Source organism: Podarcis raffonei, chromosome 4, assembly GCF_027172205.1.
Source record: "Podarcis raffonei isolate rPodRaf1 chromosome 4, rPodRaf1.pri, whole genome shotgun sequence".
Taxonomy (NCBI): domain Eukaryota; kingdom Metazoa; phylum Chordata; class Lepidosauria; order Squamata; family Lacertidae; genus Podarcis; species Podarcis raffonei.
The window spans coordinates 81,347,219-81,372,770 of record NC_070605.1 but is presented as its reverse complement, the minus strand read 5'-3'; the positions used below and the strand labels follow the sequence as shown (position 1 = coordinate 81,372,770).

Sequence of the window (25,552 nt, the reverse complement as noted above, 5' to 3'; positions counted from 1 at the left end):
CAAGGTGGAGTTTGCTTGTTTATTTTAAATTCAGTTTGTAAAGGTCCCTTTAGAAACGAAAAGATACAAACACAAGTTAAGCACACAGTTTGCTTTTAGTTCAACACTTTCTTCATCCATCAATTTTACCCAAAATCACAAAAGTAATATTACAAAGCTTTCGCAGTGCACGTTTACATATTCTGCATATACATCTATTCACTCTTCAAACAATGCATTTCCATTGAATTTGGCTTAAAAAACAACAACACAGCCCCTACATCAGGCTGGAAATATATAACATTTTAAAGCAATGTGTTTTTCCTCTTAAAAAAAGGAAAAATATATTCATGTTATACGAGTAACAAAACATGAAGCTGAAATATATTGACCAGACAACATTTCAACGAGTAACAGTTTTTTGTTTTTTTTTTTTTAATAATTCACATACATAGTAAAAAGGTGCCATCATGCCATTCTGTGAGCTATGGTAAAATAGCATGCATATCTGCAGCAAAGCAAAAGGAAAAAGTGCCCCGTTTCTGCTTTCAGTTGTATACTAGGAATCAGTTTTGTGAACTTTATAATACAAAAAGCTAATCATTTTTTTCAAAAAAGCAGCAACCCAAATGTAACTATGAAACAAAACATATCAAGAACTATACAACCACTACTTACTGCATTTATAAGTAGTTCATTTATTAACTTATTAAAAGAAAAGCCACTCCTTTTGAGAAGCGAGGCAACAGGTTGCGTCAAATGCTTTTCCTGTCACCACCCACTCCTTGCATAGTCATAGCTGGCACTGATATTGCTTACCATAGTCTCAACAGATATATCTTAAATTAGAGAATTTGTACTTTCCTAATATCAAAAATGAGATTCTTGCCACAAAGTTTAGTTTTAAAAGAGCTTAATTAAAGAGAAAAACAAAAGTACAGTGTTTATAAGCGTAGGAAAAAAAGTACAAAACTAGAACTCGTCATAAAAAAGACCAAACATTCCATTGAAAAAGCACCTATTCGTATAACTAATGGATTCTGTGCATGCAAAACTAGAAGCATAAGGCTATCAAGTGTCAAATCCTCTTAAACAACGTGTAAAAACTGTTACTTGCTGCATCCTTCAGATTATACTGCCCCCCCCCAGGCAAATTACATTGCTTAGTAGTATTTTTCCAAAATATGTTCTGACGCCCACAAAAAATGTGGTATCGACAACTTTAGGAACCGTGATAGAGATACATTGTACCCAAGACAGTATTATCATATTTCTGTGCAACTTTAACAGAATTGGAATGTTCAACAACGCTGTTAAGTTCAGGAATACTTTCGGCAGTGTCCCCGAAACCATGGTAATGTCCATAGTGCAATGTATCTCCGAGATCATCCACCCATGATGGCCTGCTTGAAACAAGGCTACTTGGGCTTCCATTCAGATGCAAAGAGCCACACATTTCGGAAGAGCCGTTTACAACCTTTTCTGGTTCCTCAACACTATTGCCCACATTGACTGTATGTTTATTAGCAGAGGCTAGTGCATTAGGTGCTATCAATGTTAGGCATTCTTCGTGCCTGGCACTCATTCCATTGAGCTGAGCTGGGGAAGTGAAGTCCAAATGTCCATTGACGATATGTCCATTTGTCAATGCATTCAATATGGAGTTACTGCAATTCATATCTGCGTCAAGAAATAGACCCGTCACCACAAGTTGACTTGATCAAAATAAAAGCTCTCTCCCATTTTATTGCAGTTTTATTAAAAGATTTCCAAATTAAGGTCAAAACAAACCCAGTACAGCCTCATGCTTCAGGCAATTATTGTTTCCTAATACACCTTAGAAACAGAGGTGTCTGGTAAACATTTTATAAACAAAATTTCTGTACAAGGTGTAATTTAAATTTACATACTGCTGCTCCAGCTAAACTATGCTCAAAATGTTAATCGGTTAAGATCACAATCCTGCACATGCACTTCCTTGAAGATAAGCTCCACTGAAGATAATGGAATTTATTTTTAAGTTAAGATGCATAGGAGTTGTATGTAAGTACATTTCTAATAGTTATGAAAGGGATCATACAAAACTGCAAGCAATATTTTGGACAATCGGATAAAGAAAAGGTTAGATGTACTTCTTAACTAGAATATAAAACTCCCTACTATGAAATACAAACTAAACGTGTGAGTAGTCTGGAATTTCAAAGCATTAAAGGTTACGCCAATATTAATTAACTCTGCTTTATTAAATTTCAGATGAGCACACAGTAAAGCAGGCATATCAAAAGCCTTATGCAAATGCAAGAATGATTATGCAACATGTCTTAAGAGCAAAACTTATTTTATATGAATTTTATATTTAATATTGGGCACAGAATAAATCTATGTTCTTTCTTCCTTAGAGTAGAATTTCAAGAGTCGGTACAACCCAGCTGCAAAAACGCCATGAATGGCCACAGCAAAATGTATAAAGATCTGATGTTTTTTAAAATTTTCACAACAAGCCATGGTCTCTTTTCTCAATACTCGTTAGTGCAAAATAATAGTTTTCTGTAAACATTATCTCATTAGTTATATTTCTTTTTAAAAGAGAAAGTTTATATGTAATGGGACTAGAGGCAGTAGCAGGACATAAAAATATCAATTTGGCAAAAATAAATTATATCACCACGATAAAATATTCTCTTACATGTAAAAAAAGGCATTTCTGTGTCAGTATTTTACATGGATTCTAGGGATGATCTTTGGGCACATGCAGAAGGTCATGAAAAAAATGAAGGTGTTTTTGCCTCATAGCTCAATTTCAGCCCTGTTTTGGCAAAATGCCATATTCTAGCACTATTATTCCCCCCCAAAAAAATCATTAGGTGTATTAAAAAAATGGAAATATTATTTGGCATACCAGTATTTTATATCAGTATGTTTAAAAGAAGGCAGCATCTGTTAGCAGAATGGAGTAGAAATATTTTTTTGTGATTCCCCAGTTCTCTACAGCAGATGTGGGGGGACTGTATTAGATACCATGCAAAATCGTTGGGCACTATACAGTTGTGACTGTCAGCTTCCTCTCCTTCCCCTGCAGCCGCCCAAATTTGCTTTAGAGAGTTGGGGGACACTCAAACAGATTGTGGGATGGGGAGGACAGCAAGGAGAAATCTGTTCCAGCAACAATGAGCATCATCCATTAATTCTAATATAATGGAAACAACTCAAGTTGTTACGTAAGTTACTTAACAGCCTTACTCAACAAAAACCGCCTCATTAAAGTTTGTGTAAGATTCACGTAGGCGTGTTTCTAATGACAATGTAAACACTTACGTTGAATTTACTGGGACAACACAATGTGAAGAGTTACAATTAGTTTTCTATTTAAAAAGCAGTATCAAGGGTCATTAGATTCTGCCCCCTTCCATTTTATACAGCAATGACTATAACCCAATCCACTTTATGTTCCTATACACCAGAGATGAGAAATATTCTCTCCAGAACGAATGTGCACATTAACAGATGCAAAAGTGCATCAGCAAATCATTTAAAATATAGAACTACCACCAGTCTGAAGTTTTAACAGATCTGGGCTGATCCAGATTGTTGTGTAAAGCATGAAAAACATACTCTAAGAGAATAGTGTGCGCAATCATCTCCATTCATCTCAGTGGAAGCTGAAGCAGCTCTGCACATTGTATGCTCTTTGCATGCATTTGGCAGTTTTCTCCACTGAAGTGACTGAGGAAGCCCTTAAGAGAAGAGATGAATTTTCATGCATTTCCAGCAGCCCTTGAAATGGGAAGAGTGACTAATGACTGGGCTTCAACAAAGGAGTATGAATAGGATTTTCTTCATGGGTTGCAAATAGTAACTCAAGCCCCAAAGCGTCCATTAACTATCATTTTAGTTGAATACTAACAATAAAACCAAGACATAGATATCAGGTTGGATCCCTCAGTCCACTCTGGCAGCTTTAATAGCCCCCCCCCCCAAGGTTCCAAGGGACAGGGGACCCTGCTAAATGGGACAGGTTGTGCTTTGCCCCTCCAGGTAAAATCTGAAAACCAGATGGAGGCACTAGGTTTTGTGATTCCTCTCCCCTCTGCACCACATTCAGGAGGGCCCCCAATACTCAGTGGGACACTTTCAGGGTACTGTCATGAGCAAGACTCATTAGACATGCTTGCCTCTGGACCCATCCTGTTGCTTTAACGCACTCAGGCTACTTTCGAAGCAAAACTGGTAGCATTCGCCGAGCTAAATTTACAATCCTATACACTGATTAGATGATTATTAAGGCAGTGCAATCAGCTTTACCTTTTTTAATTACAATAAATAATTGCTGCATTAATCAAATGCTGAATATTCTTCCAAGAAGCAAGTAGGATCACCTCTGATCAAGGCACAAGGCATGCAGATCTCTAGACAGGAACAACCACGGGATCATCTATCTGGATCTGTCATCAACATCTTCCCTCATATCTTACATCTTCTACAAAACTGATAATCTTGCTATTTAAAAAAGTCTTATAAAGGTATTTTAGCAACGCAAATAAGTTTTAAGACTTTGGGACATGTGCAGTAAGATTAAGTTAGAGATAATATGCATACTGATTCTTGCAACGACAAGGAGTCTGCATTGCAGAAACTGTGTATATTTCAATCTCTTTGGGTCCAATAGAACCACTCTTCTGCATGGTATCTTCAACCATTTGAATGCTGTTGTGGTTAACAGGAAACTGTCCACTCCCACCTGATATAACAGGAAATTCTCTATCAACATGCATATTGTCAGCATCATCTTCAGTTCCTCCATTTATCACAGATATCAGACCACCAAAACTTTGACCTGTTTCGGAAAAAATGATTTAACTGGTGAATATTTCTTATTTAATTACAGTAACATTTTATAGGTGGAATTTAATGCTAGGCCTATTCAGACTAGCCCCTTCAAAAGTAACAAACACCCCATGGACTTCAGTAAGTCTACTGGACGAAACCGTATATTTAACCACTGTAAAGGTAAAGGGTAAAGGGACCCCTGACCATTAGGTCCTGTCGTGGCTGACTCTGGGGTTGCGGCGCTCATCTCACTTTATTGGCCGAGGGAGCCGGCATACAGCTTCCGGGTCATGTGGCCAGCATGACTAAGCTGCTTCTGGCGAACCAGAGCAGCGCACGGAAACGCCGTTTGCCTTCCCACCGGAGTGGTACCTATTATCTACTTGCACTTTGACATGCTTTCAAACTGCTAGGTTGGCAGGAGCAGGGACCGAGCAACAGGAGCTCACCCCGTCACGGGGATTCGAACCGCCAACCTTCTGATCGGCAAGTCCTAGACTCTGTGGTTTAACTCACAGCACCACCCGCGTCCCTTTAACAACTGTAGTTAGCATATTTAAGATAACTCACAGGGAAAAGTAAATTGGACAGGAACATTTTGAGACAGTTTCATTGGCATGGTTGAAAATAGTTCTAAGTTCATACAAGTTTCTTTACACAAGAGTGGACCACATGGCACAGGAGACCGTGGTCTACATTCTGCACAGCAACTGCATCATGGGACATGCACAGCATCTGGTTTTAGGTTTTTAAGAGAGGAGAAAACGATGTGGGAAAATAAGAGTTCTTCTGTAGACAGAGATTTGGGTTGTGACTGTTACTGCAACACTGGGGTTGCACTGGTAAAAGGGACTTGTTTCCTCTCCTTCCCCTATATGCCGACCTGCCCCCATCTGCTTGAGGGTTCCCCAACCAGATTTGAGGACAAATGGGGGGGAGGGGGCTGGAGGAAACAAGAAAGTTCCATTGTGCAAACAGAAATCTCTTGTGACTGTAGAGCTGCCACCTCCAAACTTTTTTTCGCCAAGAAGAGTTCTTGGAGTAGTTGAAAGAGAACGGAGTTTGGGGGGGGGCAAACCCTTCGGTACATGCACATATTGCGAGCTTCAGAAGTCTCCTGAATGAGCTCTGTGCAGGTGCTGAACCCACATGTGTGAGTGCACAGAGACCACAAAGAACCACCATGGTTTTCCATTAGGAATGAATTGGGCCTCTGCATTCAAACTACTTTCAAGCAAAAGGGACAGAAACCCAATGCCTCACCTTCAGTCCGAGCTTTCTTCATTCCAACACTGTTCATATCTTCAAAGGATCGTTTTCGACTTATGCCTTTACCGAGGAGACTGGGGCTAGTATTCTGATGGGCCCCGTTTAAAGTGCCATTGCTATAGAAATGGTTCAGCGGGCAGTTCTGGAGGTTCAAGAGCAACTGAGCACATTCCTGGAAGCCCTGGGTTTGTGCAAGATCTGCTGCTGTCTGGCCACTGGCATTTCTCAAGCTGCACAATACAAATATATTGAATTATACCCCATAATAAACATAACCTGGTGGTTGCTGCTGATTCTACTAAGGTGATGAAAATTTTGCAAATTCCCATTAAGGGTTTTAAATTATCAAATGTTATATTATGTAACTAATCCCTTAGCACATATCTGTATTCTAAACAAAGTTTGGGAAGCAGTACAATTAAGTATCATGTGACACAAAAAGTAAAAGCTTCCTATTTAAATGTCTGAAAAGGCTAAAATTTCTTGCCTATGGTCTGAAGTATCTGAACTCTTACACAAACTTCAGACTCTTAATTCAACTCATCTTATACTAATTTATTTGATAAAATGAATTATCTGGACAAAATACTCGAGAAAACTGTTATAGAATAGTTGTCCATGGCATTCTAGAATCTAACACCACAAAAATACATCGCCGTTCTTCCTAATCATAAAAACTAGGTATGCACGTGCAATAAATTCTTTACATATATATCCACATATAGTGCTTTATTTTGCTATTGTGTTTTTTATTAAGCTCACTGCTTATTTCAAAATTTGTGACATCATAAGTAGTAATGTATTATTCACTATTTTAGCCCATGATCATGGGTACAGAAAAGATTTATTAGTCTCTGAACTTCTAAAACTGAAAGATGGTAAGACAGATGCAGTTTAAGTTGAGGAATTCATGATTTGCCTTGACAATAAAAAATATTGACATAGTTTCTGTCTCTCTCACACATACTCTAAAGGACAATAAAGTAGTAATGAACAAAATAGCACAAAAGAATAGCAAGGAAATATTCCCTAGGAAGTCCAGGAAGAGCCAAATACTTGTAATGATGCGTGAGCTTCTTTTTTAGCTGTGTAGCTAATTATCTGTGAATAGGTAGATGGACCAATGAAGGAAGATTTCAGTGAAAGAATGTAGTTTATTTGCTAGATGAAGTTAATTAATTCAGCATACAGCATGTATTTCAACACTGAACCATCTAGTGTGCGACCAAACAAAAAAAGGTTTTTTAACAAATGGGGCAAGCTATCTGAACATAGATGAGGGTTGGCATAGGGTTCAACAGAATCCACTTTCCTCACTCCACTTGCTCTCTCCAGTCCTGAGTTCCAATGGGACTACTTGGACACACCTCCCCTAAAAGCACTTGGCAGCTCCACTCCTTCCTGGGCCTGAAAGTCACTTGGGCCGCTGGGAGGAGGAAAGAGGGCTCAGAATCCAAATCACTTATTACAAACAAAACTGTGAATGAAGGAGCTGTGTTGGATTATCGTCATCACATTACGGATAACCAGGAGGCAGCAAACTGCCAAAATGGCAACAAGACATAGCCAATATAGGTCCAGGAATGTGTGATTCCACAGCAGAACAAGATACTCCATTTGCCATGGGTCTGACTTTCTACTTCAGTCCCCAAGCCTCCATGCCTCTTTTAAAACTGTATTGAAAACTCCAAATATGAAGCAAATAAATGGTGGGAAGATAGAATCGATAAAGTGGAAACTCATAGTTTTTAAGAGTGAAGATTATTAAGAATATTAAATCTCAAGGATTCAACCTTAGGGAATTTCCCTGCAAAAAAAGAACAAGAGGAGTGTACAATTTTGTGAAGGACATTTTATAAAGCAAAATGTCACCCATTCAGAGTGGCAAATAAAAGCTAACCCAGGGCCCAGACTAGCACATGCTAAAGCTTGGAATAACAGGAGCAAGGGAAAAAGAAGAGAAGAAATTGCGTAGGTTTTTCAAAAGAAGGCTGTTCCATTTTTCTATTCACCAAAGCCACTAAATTTAAAGGGGAGGTATGTGTGAGATCTAATTAAGACTTTCTCAAAGCTTCCTTTTCTTATAAACACCTAGAGACTTTCATATTTTCTGTTAAGGAAGTAGCATCTGATGAAAGCAATAAGCTTAAAAGTAGTATCTGGGAATTCTGAGAAAGGCAGTTGCAAGGATCAGCAAGAAGATCTTCAAGAACAGAATGGCACAGAAGTTTATTTGCCCCAATCCCAAGAATTAAGGCAGCTTTTATTATTTCAAACCTACCCAAAGAAAATATGAGTATGAACATAAGGGAATACTGCATGTTAAAAGAGTGATTGATTTGATCTATAATCTTGGCTCTCTAACAAAAAAGCAAGAAGAGAAGAAGAGTTTGGATCTCAAATGCACTCACACTGTATTGTGAACTTGATCACTGGTATACAGATTAACCTGCTAGTGCAAAAAATTTAGATCATTAACTTGTAGCAGGCCTTGAGACCTACTCGAATACATAACTTTGTGTTACGAAGAAAAGGTCAAGGTCAAAGGAGTCTTCCTGTTCATTTTTGAAAAATGGTCCTGCAAAATGATTCCCTTTTTGCTATCATTCTCATTCAATCTTATGATACACCTGGTTGGCTTCCCTCAATGTTTTTTTTACGTGAAACAAATCGTAACTGGTAGTAACACATAACCCTGGAACTAATTTGAGCTTTAAACCGGAAAGGAAAAGATACTTAAGCAAGAGCACAAAGGTTTTATTCATCAAGAATAATTCGTGAAATAGAATCAAAGTCAGAAAAAACAGAAATCAAGCCCTATTGAAATGTTGCACCTAGATGGCCCTTCTACCCCTCATGAAATAGTGCAAGCCTGCGAAGACAATATACAAAGATCAACATGTCATATTATAAACCAGAAGTTAGACTTGTCCTGCTGATATTAACTTCTGTTGCTGCTGATGCAATAAGAGATGGTTATATGCTTTAAAAAAACAAAACAAAACCAGACCTATAATCTTGGATGGTGGGAGTAGAAGCTCTCTAATCTAGGGTGGCATAGGACATATTCAAGAGTTTACCGAGATAAAAACAGGAATACTAAAGTTCAGAGGTGGGGGGGGGGGGCGGCAAGAACTGTGTCCTTCCAAATGCAAAAGGTCAGTTTGAACAAAATTAGTAATCCAAATGCTTTTGTCGTGAGGTATCTGAATGTACATATAATTATACATGATTAAACTTCATCTGAGTTAAATTCTTTATCTTCTGACCTTTAACAGTGATGTACATGTATACCTTTGTTTGTAGTACTAAGGGTAACATTCATAGTAGATTTCTCCCCCTTTGTCTCATCCATTTTCCTCTTGGGCAATGTGCTGTTCCAGAATCTTCATTACTACTGATTAGTCTTGACAAGGAGTCTTCTCATCTGTGGATCTCACTCTTCTTGTTTTGAGTTTCCATTTAGCTATGTCACCATGACATCCATTCTAGGGCCATGATTCATTTGAGACTGTTGTAATATTATAAACCAACTATTAAAGGATGGCAGTGATGCAGCATACAATCTTTAAGTATAAATATATTGCAATCTTGCCATTAAGATTCATGGGCATATCAGACTCCAACTGATCAGTCATCAAGTAGATATTCCTTGACTACAATAGGAATTTCAATCTAATCCTAAATGCAAAGTTAACTTTCACTGCAGGAATCTCAAGTGCCAGGATATTGCTCTCTGTCAGATATATATACCTACTGCCTCTTTTCAATAATGTGACCTAAGGAAAAGGGTAGTCCATCCTATACATGTGGTCAGATAAGCGATTTTTCAAGATAATTCCAATAGGATGAACTGATTTAACGGGGGGAAATACAGAGAGCAAACACTTAAGAGCATCAACCTAATTTTTTTTAATCACCTTGCTAATTACAATCATTGAGGCATGATTCAAATTTCCAAAAAGTATCCCTAGGAGGTTTATAAACATACAAATGCGATAGGGGGTCTACTGAGTTAATTTTCTGAGTTGACAAAAGAAAACTTGCCCCTATTCTTTTCTTCCTTGCAATTTTGCAGCTGACTTACTGGGTGGAGGGGAGGGAAAGGGGAATTGAATACCACTCGCATCCTGAATGTATCATCCACTTATAATGTCACATACTTTGAACAAAACATAGGCCTACTTAAAACTCTAAGAAAGGGGGGGAGGATTAAAAAGGTTTTTTAAATTTAAAAAACCCCTAAACTGGGGTGATTGCCACTTTATCTGTAGCTTAAAATGTTTCGTCATTAATGCCATGAGACAATCTTAAGAAAATAAAACCTCAATTCTTAATGTAATATGCCCATTTAAAAATAATCAAACTTAATATATTGTTAGTTTACAATTTTTTTTATAAAACTGTAATTAGGGTAAGCAAAAGCATGCAAATCTATATATGCTATATCTGAATTCCTAGATTAGCATTAAAACCAATCACCGCAACAAATACCTCAACAGTATGCCTTGTGTGCAGAAAGGAAGCGATACTGAACATTCAATGCCACAACTGTAAGGTTTTCGGAGAAGCACCTGTGGCAGTTTCAGCAGTTTCTATATGGAATGCTCCCCCTTTCTAGGATTACTTGAAAAAATCAAGTCAATTCGAATTACGTAGCTGTAAAACATTGACATGTGTAGTTTTTATAGTTTCAGAATCTCCTCTTTGATTTAAAAAAAAAACGGGCAATGGTGCATAAAACAGGAAACTTACATCATAAGGGATCACATATTTGCAGGCAACATTAAGATTAAAAGTTATATTAACATACATAAAGTGCAGTAGCACATAATTATTATTAAGCCATCATCATGTGACCACCTTAACAATGAGACAGAGCGCCTGACTCAAGCACGGACTCTCAAGCACGGATTTTCATCCTGAAGCCCATTGTAATTCTGTCAGTTCTCTGAAATGTAAACATGATATGTACTAGAAACAAATTGTCAATTCATGGCTTCCGTTACTTTAAATTTTGGTAAATTGCATGTAAAGAGAATTACCAACTATGCCTACACGAAAAAGTAGCTAATACATGGGATTAAAGAATAAAACTCTTGCTACAGCACTGCAGAAGTGAACAAGTTTTTTTTTCCATAGGCTCCTCAGACCCCAGCCTAAGACCATTAAAGCATTAAATAAATAATAATAATAATAATAAGATAAAGAAGCTAAACTGAAAGTTTTAACCCTTTGGCATCCAAAAATAGAAAGTACAACAGAATGATCTTGAAACTGTGGTGAACAAATAACAAGAGACCAATTGGGGAAAACTTCACTTAAAGAGTTACTGCAGAAATGTACTGTAAACATACATAATTATGGTGCCATGTTTTCATTTCACATTAAATAACTTATCTATATTTTTTCAGCATGAGGATTATTGTATTTCTTCTTTGCTTCCGTACTTTGCTTTACAAAGATCTTCAAGTTCTGATATCGAATACGCAGATATGGCTAACTGCTCACCACTATGTTCTCCCTACTTCCTTCTTCTAACATATCTTAGTCTAAGAGCCTTCAGAAGTTTCCTTCACTGTTGCCATAAAGCTGAAATAAGACTGCAGACAGAAATTTAAACTGTGTTTTCTTAAGAAAGGCATTTCCCCCCCTCAGTCAGAAACGGAGCACAAAGCTGGGTAAAGTAACATTGACTAGTCCCAATAAATGTATTTCCCTCCAATTCCAATATTCCTGAACTTGTTCTCTCCAAAGTTGTATATGCAGCATTTTTAACTACTCCTGTACAAAAGGGGAAAGAGATTCCTAATTCTTTTCGTCTGCCACTCTCCTATAATATAAGTGAAATCACGGAGCTGACAAGAATTGACATGCTCAGGTTCCCCACAAAATAAAGATGATGGGCTTTTGGCCCACTAGTATGTTACCCTGAATCAGCTATAATTTACTATTTTTGTAAGTTTACACTTTCTGTGTAACCTAAGTGTTATTATATTATATGCTTAGGATTGAAGAATAAGCAAAAAACCCCCAACAACTACAAGGTTCCCCTTTCTTGTGGGATTTTACAAGTACTTACAGTACTTCAATATGATGAAGAAACATCCAAGGAGTGTATTAAATGAGAAAAAACAATAGTTTTTTCAGGTGGCAATATCAAACATAGCCAAAACACAAGCACTGTTAAATCTTGACAAAGTGACTACAGAAACAATTCAGCAAGATGCTGTTCAATTCAGTCCCCTTAATTAGGAATTATTTTGAAGCATTCTGGATTTGTAAAATGTCATTTACAAATAGACTGAAAGGAAAATACAGAAGATGACCCTGAATGTTGCATTTACTCTTTATAAAAGCTACTGTGCATTTTGGATCTGAGAGCTATCCTTCTCTTACCAGATAGCAAGCTTTAAATAACCAGTTAGGTAAAGGTACCCCTGACGACTCTGGGGTTGCGGCGCTCATCTCGGTTTACTGGCCAAGGGAGCCGGCGTACAGTTTCTGGGTCATGTGGCCAGCATGACTAAGCCGCTTCTGGTGAACCAGAGCAGTGCACGGAAACGCCGTTTGCCTTCCTGCTGGAGCGGTACCTATTTATCTACGTGCATTTTTTGGCATGCTTTCGAACTGCTAGGTTGGCAGGAGCAGGGACCGGGCAACGGGAGCTCACCCCCGTCGCGGGGATTTGAACTGCCAACCTTCTGATCGGCAAGCCCTAGGCTCTGTAGTAGCTAAAATGCAATTTCTAAAAAAACCCAATATCCAGGCAAAAATTTAACAGGTTGCCTTTTACAGTGCACTGGAATGTGTACGTTGAATAAATATTAATAAGACACTGCCTTTCTGAATGAAATGTGGTCTATGGAACTGGATGTTAAGTAACAACACTGCTCATGTCTACTTTTACAAACCAAACAAGAGGAAAAATTACAAACATTTCTCATCTTCCTACCAAAATATATTACAACCTGCAGGTATAGTGTATTTATGCTTTGCATGTAGAGACAGAAGACAATCTTGAGACTTCATAAAATCATATGTAAAGTGAAGATATAATTGGGAAAATAAAGAATGGCTTGGATTCCACGGGAGCCTCATGAAATATATATTGTGAATGCTTACAGAACCAGCCTCTGGTAAGCAGAATGATGGAAACTGGCTGCATATGCTTCTCTTCCCTACAAACCAATACAAAAGCTGATACATTGAGGAAGACAATCGAAATCATGGATTCTATGGGTGAACACAGAAGAATGGTGGGATGCACCAGCTAGGGAACCCCCAAGTGAAGAAGGCTCAAGCCCAGGGATTGGTGGTGGGAGGATGATGAGTGGTCAGAGGGAGAAGACTGGGAGGTGGTGGTGTCAGAAGCTGAAAAGCTAACAGGGTTCAGTGAACAGGGAAAGTTTGTTGCAGAGAGAAGTTCAGAATCAGAATCAGGAGAGAAGAGCCAGAGATGAGTTGGGCTGGTGAAGAAGCCAGAGTGCCTCTCCCTCCTGCTGTGCAAGCCCTTCCCTCGATCTCCCAAGACCAGGAATGGTATGAAGGAGGAGAAAAGACAGGTGCGCCCGGAGAATCTCAGATTGCTTGGGATGGACCTGGTAGAGGAGCCTTAGGCAGTTTGGGAAGGTGGAGACACAACTGCTTCACCTACTGAGAAGAGCTGTGCTCATTAGGCATGTCTCCTCTGAGCAGACCTTGTTTCTGGCTTATTCTTGACAGCTGATGTAATTTAAGTCCTGCCACATCCATCAAAAAGGGGAAACGTCACCTTTGTTCTAATTACTTTGCTAACACTAGGCACACTGTTCAGTTTATAAATGTAGATTAAAAGATTGGGGACCCTGAATCTATTTATGGTCCTAAATCTTCACTTGTAATGGAAGAAATAGTGCACATTTCTGCCTTCTATTTAATAGCTCTATAGAAATGAAACTTGTTAGTCAGCTTCATAGCAAAAGAACTGTAATGAGCCAGCAGTATTTTGCAGACCACAGTGATTCCTATTTGGTCTTGGACTCAATCTTGTGGTTGGCAAAGCCCACTCCAGCTAGTTGTGAACACATGAACTTTTCAATGAAAGATACTACATTCATGACTCTAGAATTCTGTGTAGAAGGAAATCTTAAATCCAATTTGTATTGTTATAATTACGTAGCTGCAGGTTTTATATTTAGATGCAAGCTGGTTGCTTTCCGTGAGTACGGGTGGTGCTTTGGCATTAGGTAGAAATTGTGGGTTGGGGTACTCTCCCCTTGGATTCCTGTTCTGCGAGACCCCTTTGGATTCTCCGGTGAGACTATGGCAACCTGTTGTCATATATACGCACACAGGTTAGGGTGTTTCTTCTTCCTCCCTGGGATACCCAAGAGTTGAGCCAATTCATCCTGTCTCAACTCTACCATCTTTGTGCTAAAACCTAAAAGCTGTTAACAAAGCGCTGCTCACAAAGGAAAACTTGTGATTCCAATAGTCCTTCGTCAGAAATTTATAATGCAGCTCAACTGAACTGTTGCAGCTCTGAAGTAGTCTACATAGATGAAGCAATCCTTCAATTACCTTGAAGTACTTGAAGATGTGGTGAACAGAAGATATATTGTAGTTATAATTAAAAGAATTTATACACCGTCTTTCATTTCTAGAAGAAATACAAGATGTAAGAACCTTGACAGAAACTGCAGGAAAGTGATGAGAGATCTTCTCCTGTTTAATGCTACATACACTCAGTTACCTACAGACACATACTTCAGCTATGTTATAAAAATGTAGATTTAAAAAAATATATTTTTATTGACTTTCACTGATGTTACACTAGAAAGGCAAAAGAAAACATGGCACCAAAATTGTACATGCGCTGGTACAAGATTAAATATGTAAAATGCACAAATATTTGTCATTATGAAGTTCTCAAATCAAGTCACTTTATGTATCCACATTAAAAAGTTACACCTCAAACCTTTTATTTATATGAGGACATTAGGACCACCTGCGTCCCTTCTTCTCGTGTCCATGAACACTGAACCAAAGTTAAAGGAGCAACCATGTTTATATCTGTTGGGTATACAGTGCACAGAATATGCTCCAGCTAAAATGAGAAGGTAAAATCCAACAAAACACATCAAAATATTTTCCACTGGGGTACATTTAACATTGCTGTCTATTAAATATACACAACTCAAGGGATCCAACTTCAGCATTTGGGAAAGCAACACTTTCTTATTTTAATCCCCTTATTTCAGAATTGTTAGGTTTTTTTGGTTTTTTAAAAAATTGGAATTGATTAAAAGTTTCAGGCTAAGAGCCTCCCATTCCCAATTAAACTGGCAAAAATGTTATTAGTAAAACATAAAAATGCTAAAGCAAGCAAAATAGTCATGCTTCAAAACAGTATTTCAATTATGAAATGTCACTGTAATGTGAATTTAACATTACAAGATTTTTCACCATGAAAAAGACAATGAAGCCTTGGGTGTGTGTTCATTTCAGGCCTAATAATAATAATAATAATTTATTATTTGTACCCCGCCCATCTGGCTGGGTTTCCCCAGTCACTCTGGGCGGCTTCCACAGAGACCAAAAATACACTAAAATGTCACACATTAAAAACTTCCCTGAACAGGGCTGCCTTAAGATGTCTTCTGAATGTCAGGTAGTTGTTTATCACTTTGACATCTGATGGGAGGGCGTGAATGTGCATTACTGTATTGTATTTTTAATCCATGTTTCCAAAATGACAGATTTATATATCTGCCTATGCAAACAAAGTTATATGAAGATACTAGAAATGCATTTTGCCCAATCTTTTTTTAAAATGTCAGTATTTTAGGTATGGTTAAAACTAAGCTCCACAGAAAACCAAGGTCGAATTCAGTGGAGGAATTCTACTGATATATCATAATACAATTTACACATTGCAAAAGCCATTTTGAATAGCATTACTGAATATTTGTGATCAGAACAAAGTTAGGCAAGACAAAAAAGTATGGAGTGTGTTATTTTTTTAAACTCACTTATTATCTTGTGCAATGTGACCACCTCTTAAACTTCAGTTTTCAAAGCGGATACCTATATTGCCAATTACCTTGCAGTAACTAATGAGAACATCTTTATTTTCAACATCTAGATCTGAAAACTAGAACTGAGAACTGAAACCCTCATATCGTTCTAGTAGTGCTCACGAGTTTTTTCAACCACCCGCCTATGTATAGCTCCTTATATGCCCAACACGAATCTTGCTTACGTAATGCCTGGCATGTTTATGATTCTATACAAATGGTTTGCATTACTACTGCACAACAAAAGCGAATTGAAATGTTTGCAGGTAGATCAGTAAATTTATTATTATGACAGTAGGCATCAAATTAATGTTTAATTAAAAAAATGGCTGCTTTGCATATTTGGAAGTTTTAGTACTTTCAGATATCACATTATTGAAACAATTTAATTCCATATGTTTCCATGCTTGCCAAACACAAAGCTGGTTGTTACCAAACACCATTGTTCTAAAGAACTGCTCCCTGAGATGAGCAGGTGTGTAAATATATAACCCAGCATGTAGGAAACTCAAGGTGCTTTGTACTAAGGGGTCAGCAATGGTCAAAACCCAGACAGAATGAATGTATATTCTGTGACAAAAGGGGATAGAAAATTGGAGCCTGGAATGATTTTTAAAAATTAATCTACTGAGTAACCTTACAGTAATTGAGTCTCATGTCTTATCTGTTGAGGTTCTTTTAGACCCCCAAGGATTTATCATGTTCTAAAACTAAAACAGCACAGAAAGGAAGAAGGGTAACTAAGCTTGTGTTAGAAATCTACTTTTTAAATAAATCATTTGGTAAGAACAGACAATTTGCTCATACTCAAAAGTTACTTGCATGTTGCCATTTATCACAAATCACTGATGATTTGATAACTGGGGACCGAGTGTTGAAATTCCTGCATTGCAGAGGGTTGGACTAAATGACCCTTGGGGTCCCTTCCACCTCTACAATTCTATGATTCTATGGAGTGAAGATTGTGGGCCTAATGGAGAAACCATTAAAAGCCAGAGAAAAGCTAAATGTATTAAGTTGGCACGAACAATGAGTGCTAGTAAGTGCTCTGCTTGCTATGTAATGTCTGAAAGTACAGCAAATATAAATATTTAACAGCAACTATATTCTGAAACACAGTCCTTACAAAATACAGTAATTTTACTTTATATAGGTTTTATTTTATTTTCCCCAAGCATTACTTCAAACAACTTATCTTGCACAGTAAGTTCTATATCTTCCTGCTATCTCCATTTTTTTATTGTCAGGTTTTCTATTTAAGATAAATTTTTGTCCTCCATTTGAGATGTGGCTCTATTTAGGCATCCGCATTTGAAAACTTCAGTAGAATATTTCATGTTTTAAAAAGGGTATAGACGGGGGGGGGGGGAGACTTACCAAGTTTCAGGTAAGACCAAAGATTTTGGACAGGTCTAAAGATTTTATTAGAATAATTCAATGGAAGACCTATGAGATATATACACTTTTTGAGCAAGACCATTATGTTGAATAACTTATAAAATGTGTAAGAGGATTTAAGGTATCTCTCTATTGAGTTTCAGTATTAGCCGATTTAATAAATGGAAACCAAAGGGTTAAACAAGAACCAAACTCTTATTGTACTAAAAGGAAAGTTTATACTTCAGATTAAGATACAAAGTACTATTTAAATACTAAAACTAGCTGTAAGAGAAAAAGCTAACATCATTTATATTATAAGCCATACAGCTTATACTCAACAGTTCTAGTGAACAGTGCATCCAATTTGTCCATGCGGTATGTTGCCATTGTTTGTGAGATTTTCTGAATGTTTTGAAGAACACAGTACCTTTAAAGAAAAAGTTAAAAGTGCAAGAACAGAACTTACTATGAAACACTACCAATCCTACTAATGTGCATACCTAAAATTCTATTCTAACAAATAACTAATTGGTCTGTCATATTTTAAATATAGCTATAGGCTCTTATATACTTAATAGCTTATTCTACAAAGTGCAATTAATAGTGTTAACTTAAAAATGCACTCTTTCATGGATGACAGACATTGATTTCACTTTTGGCTGCAATGCTATGCACACTTGCATGGGAGTAAAAGGCCACTGAATACAGTGGAACTTACATCTGAGTAAATGTGTATAGGATTGCACTGTAAAATGTGTAAAGTTACAAGACATGTTAAAGGTACAATACTTAGCATAATTCAACATGTCTAATTGAAATCATCTCCATTAGTTGCCTGTTGTTCTGCGTTTCTCAGTTAATATCTGAGTTTACTGCTCTATGTTAGTTAACTAGACACACAACTACTCAAAATATCTCCAAACCTTACTTACTCTATTTGAGCTCCGTGAGCCACAAGGGCACTTATGGACTCCATACTACCAGACCGGGCTGCTTTGTGAATAGGAGTTTCACCACCATAATCCTGGGGGAAAATATATAGCAGATTAATACAAAATATGTATAGGTTAAGCTAAGAATTCTTGGACTGAAGAGAAAAAATGGGTAATGACAGATTAGCAAAGCGACTTGGACTAACTATAGGACAGATGTGCAAATATTTGACCAGAGGCAGGTAGAATATGAGTCATGTAGACCTCCAAAGATTATTAGCTACATATCATCAACCCCCAGCTGATACGGCCTATGATGACTATTTTTTTAATACCTGAAAAGCAGTATATATATTTAAACAATACGTAAATAAAACTACTGCTTCAAAGAGCTCCAGGTGTCTTGAAGCATCAACTTCCTACCACTTATTTTGGACAAGCTAAAATTTCCACCTCTCTCTGTCTTGACAGCACCAGTTTGCATGTCAAATGAAGAGGATAGATAAAAGACACTTTAATTCACTGGGGTCACCTGTACCTCAAAAGTGAGGAAGCTGGAGCACCTCCAAGCTACAAACCTGATCCTTTAGAGCAGTGATGGTCAAACTTGGCCCTCCAGCTGTTTCGGGACAACAATTCCCATCATCCCTGACCACTGGTCCTGTCAGCTAGGGATGATGGGAGTTGTAGTCCCCAAGCAGCTAGAGGGCAAAGTTTGGCCATCACTGCTTTAGAGGAAGTGAAACCCCATCCAAAACAAGTTGAAGATCATGAGAATATTGCCCATTCACAATATCTTTATTTTGTCTAGACTGAGTCTCTATTTCAGCCCTCATCCAGTCCATAACCACGGACTGTAGTAGTTTACAACAACACTGTGTCACATGGATATGATGTAAAAGGATGTGTATAGCTTGGTGTCATCTGCAGATTGATGACACCTCAGCCCATGCCAGATAACATGTCCTAACCATTTGATGCCAGTATTGAATGGCGCGGGAGATGACAACCATGGGCTGGTGCAGTAATGATCCCCAGCATCACGTTCTGAAATAGGTCATTCAAGCAGGAGCAAATCCACAGAGACAGCTTATCCAGGATACCGAAATACCTCTCTTAAGGATATGTTCAAACAACGTGAGTCACAAACCTGAAAAATCTTATGAGTGTACAGTAGTTTGACAATTACAGCATAAGATTAGAGGGGGAAAACCCAAATCAATACCTGTTTGTTTATGTTGGCTCCTGATTGAATTAACCAGATGAGGCACTGAGGATGTCCTCCGAAAGCAGCAATATGGGCTGGTGTTTGGGCATGACGTGTTGTACAGGCATTAACAGTAGCTCCCGCTCTCACTAACTGCATTAAACAGTCCAGCTTTAGAAAGAAACAAAGAACAGAAAAAGCACATGTTTAATTATACACATCACTGTATTAACCTGGTGTCATATAAACAGCTCATTGTATTAACCTGGTATCACATAAACAGTTAAAAGAATCTGTGGCCAATTCCGGTTCACCATAAAGCTTCTCAGATATAAAAATAAGCCATGGTTTGTCATTACAAGAACATAACATAAAATATATACCGTAAGTTGCTATAAGTTTGCATGTGAAATCAGACTATTTTACGTATTTATGAAATTTACAGAGGAATTCTATACATGTTTACTCAAAAGCAATATTACTCCCAGGAAAGAGTTGAAAAGGTTGCCACCAAGCAGGGACTCAGTAAAAACAGTAGCCACAGAATACTCATTTCCAAACTAGATAAAAGGTCACCAAGAGAAGGCAATATTTGAATGAGCATTTTTTAAAGCCGAAAGAATGCAAATATATATGTAGGCAGATATATATGAAAGGAAATGAGAAATTACCAAATATTGTTTGTGTGTTTGATTATGGTTTGTATGTTAGTTTTAATGCTGTTGAAATTCCCCTAGGGCCAGGGGTGGGAAGCTAGATCTGGCTGGTAGAACAGAACCTTATTCCTCATAACCCTTGTGGGCCAAACTTGACACGGGTTTTTTGGGGGGGAGGGGGGAACAACACCTGTCAATCATTGAACGGCACATCATCAGGTGATGGCAGCACTTCAAAGAGCTGAGCAGAGCTATCTGGAGCTGACTTCTGCAGAAAAATTGAACTTGAACTGAGCACCTACCAACTGGCAGTGCTCAGTTCCAGCTCCACTTGGCTGTACTATTGAATTCATCATGTGGAAGTTAGCAGTGCTGCAGATTCCAGGAAGCTAGAAGTGAGCATCTGCCAGCTGGTATGTGCTTAGGTGAGAGACTCAATAGCACAGCTGATTCCAGCTGGGTTGCTCTCACTGCCAATAAGCTGGCTACACTTTGGCAAGGGAGGCTTGCTGTCACTGCCAATCAGGAACACACTTTAAGTCTCCCAGTTGTGCACTGGGAGCCACATCTGCACCTACCCCTCATCCAACATCACATATAACATCAGGTGTGTTCTAGGGTAATAAAAGACATTCTAAACAATAATTTGAGCCTGCCAATTCTTCAAAGTACATCAGTTCCGTTTCTACCATTTTCCACGCTTCTGCTTTGTTAGTGCCATCTTTGCTTTTTCCCTCCACACTGCAGAAACTGAAGCAATGCAAAAAGAGCCAAACACGAACCATTATGGACAGACATTTGATTTCTCCTTTTAATCAAGAGTAATTTGATTGCCATTATACTTAAGATACTTTCTAAATGAAGTGTATGTTAACACTAATATATATCAAACCTGCCCTTCATCATAATGGATCCCAGGGCATGTTGATTTCTAACTAATGCTACCAGAGCCTGGAGTGTGTGTGTGATCCACTACAACTCCACAAACCTTTTATAGGACTGTATGCTCTTTCGAAAAGGGTGGGCAGAAACATGGGGGGGGGGGTTTCTGTTCTTTGTACATAAGCAACCAAGACCAGTTATTCAATGATTAAATACATAAAACTTTTCAGAAAAAGTAGACCAATGGTTATTGGAAAGGTTCATAGTTTCCTTTAAAATGTACATTTAAAAAACCTGCACATGTGCAGCAGATAAAAGTTTTAATAACTACAGCTTATGAGCAAATTGCAAAGACTTCTAGCCTCTGGTTTAAAATATTGTTAATACATTTAGAAGTAGAATCTGCAACAGAATGCTACTGCATATTATAACCTTCTGAAAGCCTGCAGCTGACACAGCAATTGGGCCTGCATTGGGCTCAATGCTATAATGCAGGGGTCAGCAAACTTTTTCTGCAGGAGGCCGGACCACTGTCCCTCAGACCTTGTGGGAGGCCGGACTATATTTTTTGGGGGGGGGGGGAAACAACAGCAACACCCCCCAACCCAACCCTCCCTTCTCCACAGCACCGGACGAGCTCCAGTGGCTGCTTACCTGTGCCTTGCGAACGACAGGGGCTGGGGGTGGCGGAGGGATGAGTGGTGGGATGATGAGCGGCGCAAAAGGGCTGGCTCTGTAGAGGGGCTGCTTAAAATGGCGCTCAGCCATCTGCAGCTCAACAAAGCCCAGCCCCCTTCCTTCTCTAGGCAGGGCGGGGAGAAGCCAGGTGGATGGAGGGAGGAGGCACCACCGCGGTGTGTGTGAGGGGGTGGGAATGGCGCAGCCCGAATAATCAGAATCCCCACGTCCGCAGGCCAGATCCAGAAGGTAATTGGGCTGGATCTGGCCCCTGGGCCTTAGTTTGCTGACCCATGCCATAATGTGATGGTAGTGGGGGCTGGCTTCAGATCCAGCAGATCCCCCTGTAGGGCTCAACCCCCCCCCCACGGTCCATTGTCAGTCTTTTTGTAGGCTGTCTAAACATTCCACTGGTGGCACTTTTACCTGCCTTTGTGTTCTGCAGGCAGAAATGGGAACTCCATGCCACTAGAATGATGGCAGTGTCACTTCACAGGCAGAGGCCAGAAGGCCTGGCTGAGGGACTCCTCTACCCAATCCAACCCATCCCTGCCTAGTGCAGAAGGGGTTTCAGTTGCACTGTTATTATAATAAGCCCTATTAAAATCTATTTTTATCCACCCTACTTTGGGGGAAAGTAATTTAGTAAACACATACTTTGCTTTGGTATGCAAACTGATAATTGTTGCCAGTTAGTGCTGTTAACATGTTTCCAAATAAGATCACAAAGAAATGTCTTACACAGGGAGTAATTAGGCTAAAAGCACAACATACTGTTTATTTCCTCTTATTTATTTATTTGCTACTACTTCATATACCATCCTTTTCCGAGGATGATAGGGCAGTTTACAATACAAAAACACAAAAGTATGTTACATAGCAACAAACAAAAACGCGCTCTCTCTCCCCCCCCCACATTGAAAGAACATACATACATTAATTCAACAAAGGCCTAGGAGAAGACAAATGTTTTTGCCTGGCGCCTAATAATATCCTAGGGTTTCATCTTCTTGGCAAACACTAGAAGATGACAAAATGAGAGATGAGGAAAAAGAAACATTACAAGAGTGGGAGAAAGGAAACAGAAGCTGCAATAATTTAGGAGCAGAAACTTGGCATGCTGGGTCAGTTTATAAAGTTGTTTGTACTTGCTTACACTCACAAAGGAATTTTATTTTTAACCATTGACTATTCTTCGGGTTGCATCCAACTAAATTCTACTAAGAGTAGTAGGCCCACAGAAAATAGTTATGTGTTTTGATAGGGCTCTACAGAAAAATGTATCAGAACCATAGAAAACGCTGATACTAAGAAAACCAGTGTATAACATGAAAGAATCCTGATTACGTTAATCTTCATCCACTATCAGAGGATCATTTCGCAGTAAGATTTATTGTTGCCAAACATAGGCAGAGTCAGAACACTCCCTTTCTTTTAGGACTGAACAACTTTGATGCCATAACAAATACATCAGTGTCAGAGCAAACTGCGTAGGTGTTCAAGAACTTGAACATCACAAACAGGTGGCTGACAGAGTTTTTAATAACAAGTGGCAAACCAAAGTGGAAAGGTGAGATTAGGTTTTTACAATGAACTCAAGAGCACCTCTACCCAATCCCATGTGTAGCACAAAGGATTACCAATGGAAAGCAGGCAGAAGTGGAATCTAGCAGTGGGTGTAGTTCTGTTCTCTCTAAGATAAGAGAGGAAGGAGGTCAACTGTGATTCAGAATTTCTGTAGCCAGATGTGGACGATGGCAACGCTCCTTTAATAGTTGTGTAGAACTTGCTGAGATCTCTTCCACAGAATTATCCCAAGATGGAGGCCTTCTCCTCTTCTCAATTTGATTCAACAGGGGAGGATTTTGTAATCCAACATTTGATGGAAAGGGGCAGAATATGGAAAGAAGGTTGCCACTATAGCTCTGTTGTACCAGGGCAAACACCACAGCTCTGCATAGCAACCAAAGACCATGCACAAATAAATACTGGACAAGTATGACATATGGGTGGGAACTACCTGCAGCCCTTCACTTCCATCAGCTTCAGCCAGCAAGGCTAAGGGTTAGAAATGATGGGAACTGTAGCACAGCAGCATCAAGGGAAGACTTGCGACAATAAAAGCAGGAAGTTGTGTATCTAAGCTCAATAATCAAAGAACCACAAATACTTTTATGCGTTCCTGGCTTGCTTACATTATCGGGTTCAAGAAGGGAGGAAAGTGGCTGAAGCAACCAAATGTGAGCGTTTACTAACCATCCTGAACAGGAATACTCCCGATCCATAGCAGGTTCTCACTAGTAACTTGCAACGCTGATGGCAATGCCTGCTTCACCCAGGGGGGGGAAACACCTCTGTCCCCTTGACAGCAAGATATGTAGCAATGGGCTTAAGAGTGTTGTTCTTAGGCGTTCCCTTAGGTACAGAGAGTTCATGCCTTACTACATCTCTCAGTGCTTCCTATTCTCTTTCAAAATGTGGGGATTTTTTGGGGAGGGAGAGTTATTGGGTTGTTGTTTTTATTGTGATTATATGTAATGTATGTTGTGGTTTTATATTTTAATTTTGTTCTGTGAACCGCCCACCTCCGGGTATAGGGCGGTATATATATACATTCAATAAATAATAATAAGTATTCGAAGTCACAGCCGAGCCTCCTGCACTGCAGGGGCGGGGTTGGACTAGATGACCGTGTTGTGGGGTTTCTCTTCCAACTCCACGATCCGACGATCCCCACGGAAGGTTAAAAATATACGGCTGGAGAGCCACAGATTCGCAAAGTGTCGGCTGAGGCAAAAGGCCGGGTAGAAACGATTCACATTCCCGAGGCTGCCGCCTACGAGGTCGCTCAAAGAGCTAATGCTGCTCGCCTCCGGGATTTGCTAATTCATCGCTCTCGGCTCGTTATTGTTTAAAAATATAAAAGGGGGGGAAACCCACACAGGCCGGCTAACGGCGCCGCCTCGCCTGCGCTGACAGACCGCGAGCAAGTGCCGCGCGCCACTCCCCCCTCCCCAAGGCACCTTCTTATCCCTCTCCAATACCACCCCGAGAGGAAGTAAACGGCGTGGGAGGGTTTTTGGTTTTAATTTTTTTAATTATTATTCTTATTCTAACAAAGACACGAGCGCGCGCGGAATGGCGGCAACCGCGAACAAGGCGCGAACAAGGCGGGAGAAGCGCTCTAAGATGGCGCCGGCGCGCGCCCACCGGCCGTTGCTCCTCGCCAGCAGCTCGAGGCATAGAACTCCAGCCCCGCGCGCGCGACGGCCTGGCGCCGCCTGAGGAAACGGTCCCCCTGTCTCTGGCCTCTCTCTCTCTCCCCCGCCATACCTTTCCGAACTGCGCGGCCCAGTGGATGGGCATCCACCCGTAGAAGGAGTCCTCGGCTGCCAGGTTCTCTCGGGGAGCGCTCTGCAAGAGGCAGCACAAAGCCGGCAGGTCCCCGTCGCGGCAGGCGCGGTGCAGAGGGAAGCGCAGGGTCAGCAGCTCCTCGCTGGAGAAACCCGCCTCCGGGCCGGATCCCAGCGACATGGCGGCGGCGGTGCTCGAGCCACGGGAGAACCGAAGGCGCCCGGCGAAAGAAGGCGGGTGGTGGCGAGGTAGAAGCCGCCGTGCAAACAGCCTCGCCGACTGCCGCCGCTGCTGTGTGGAAGCCGTGAACACAAAGGAAGCGAGGCGGGC

The 25,552-nt window shown here is 39.7% G+C and overlaps 1 protein-coding gene across 1 annotated transcript; it reads right to left on the bottom strand.

Moving 5' to 3' along the window:
- Nucleotides 1-25,552, bottom strand: ANKRD10 (ankyrin repeat domain 10). The gene is made up of 6 exons (XM_053384425.1): nt 25,202-25,552; nt 19,671-19,823; nt 18,446-18,537; nt 6,070-6,305; nt 4,718-4,813; nt 1-1,659 (listed from the first exon to the last, which is right to left on the bottom strand). The coding sequence occupies exons 1-6, from the start codon at nt 25,400-25,402 to the stop codon at nt 1,202-1,204; spliced, it is 1,236 nt and encodes a 411-aa protein (XP_053240400.1). The 5' UTR covers nt 25,403-25,552; the 3' UTR covers nt 1-1,201.

Excerpts from the sequence above, each read along its gene's own strand:
- ANKRD10 (XM_053384425.1), bottom strand. The coding sequence starts at position 25,402 with ATGTCGCTGGGATCCGGCCCGGAGGCGGGTTTCTCCAGCGAGGAGCTG. Across the intron at positions 18,538-19,670 it reads GAGCCAACATAAACAAACAG|GATTATGGTGGTGAAACTCC; the intron begins GTATTGATTTGG and ends ATTTTCCCCCAG. Across the intron at positions 4,814-6,069 it reads GAAGAAAGCTCGGACTGAAG|GTCAAAGTTTTGGTGGTCTG; the intron begins GTGAGGCATTGG and ends TTTCCGAAACAG.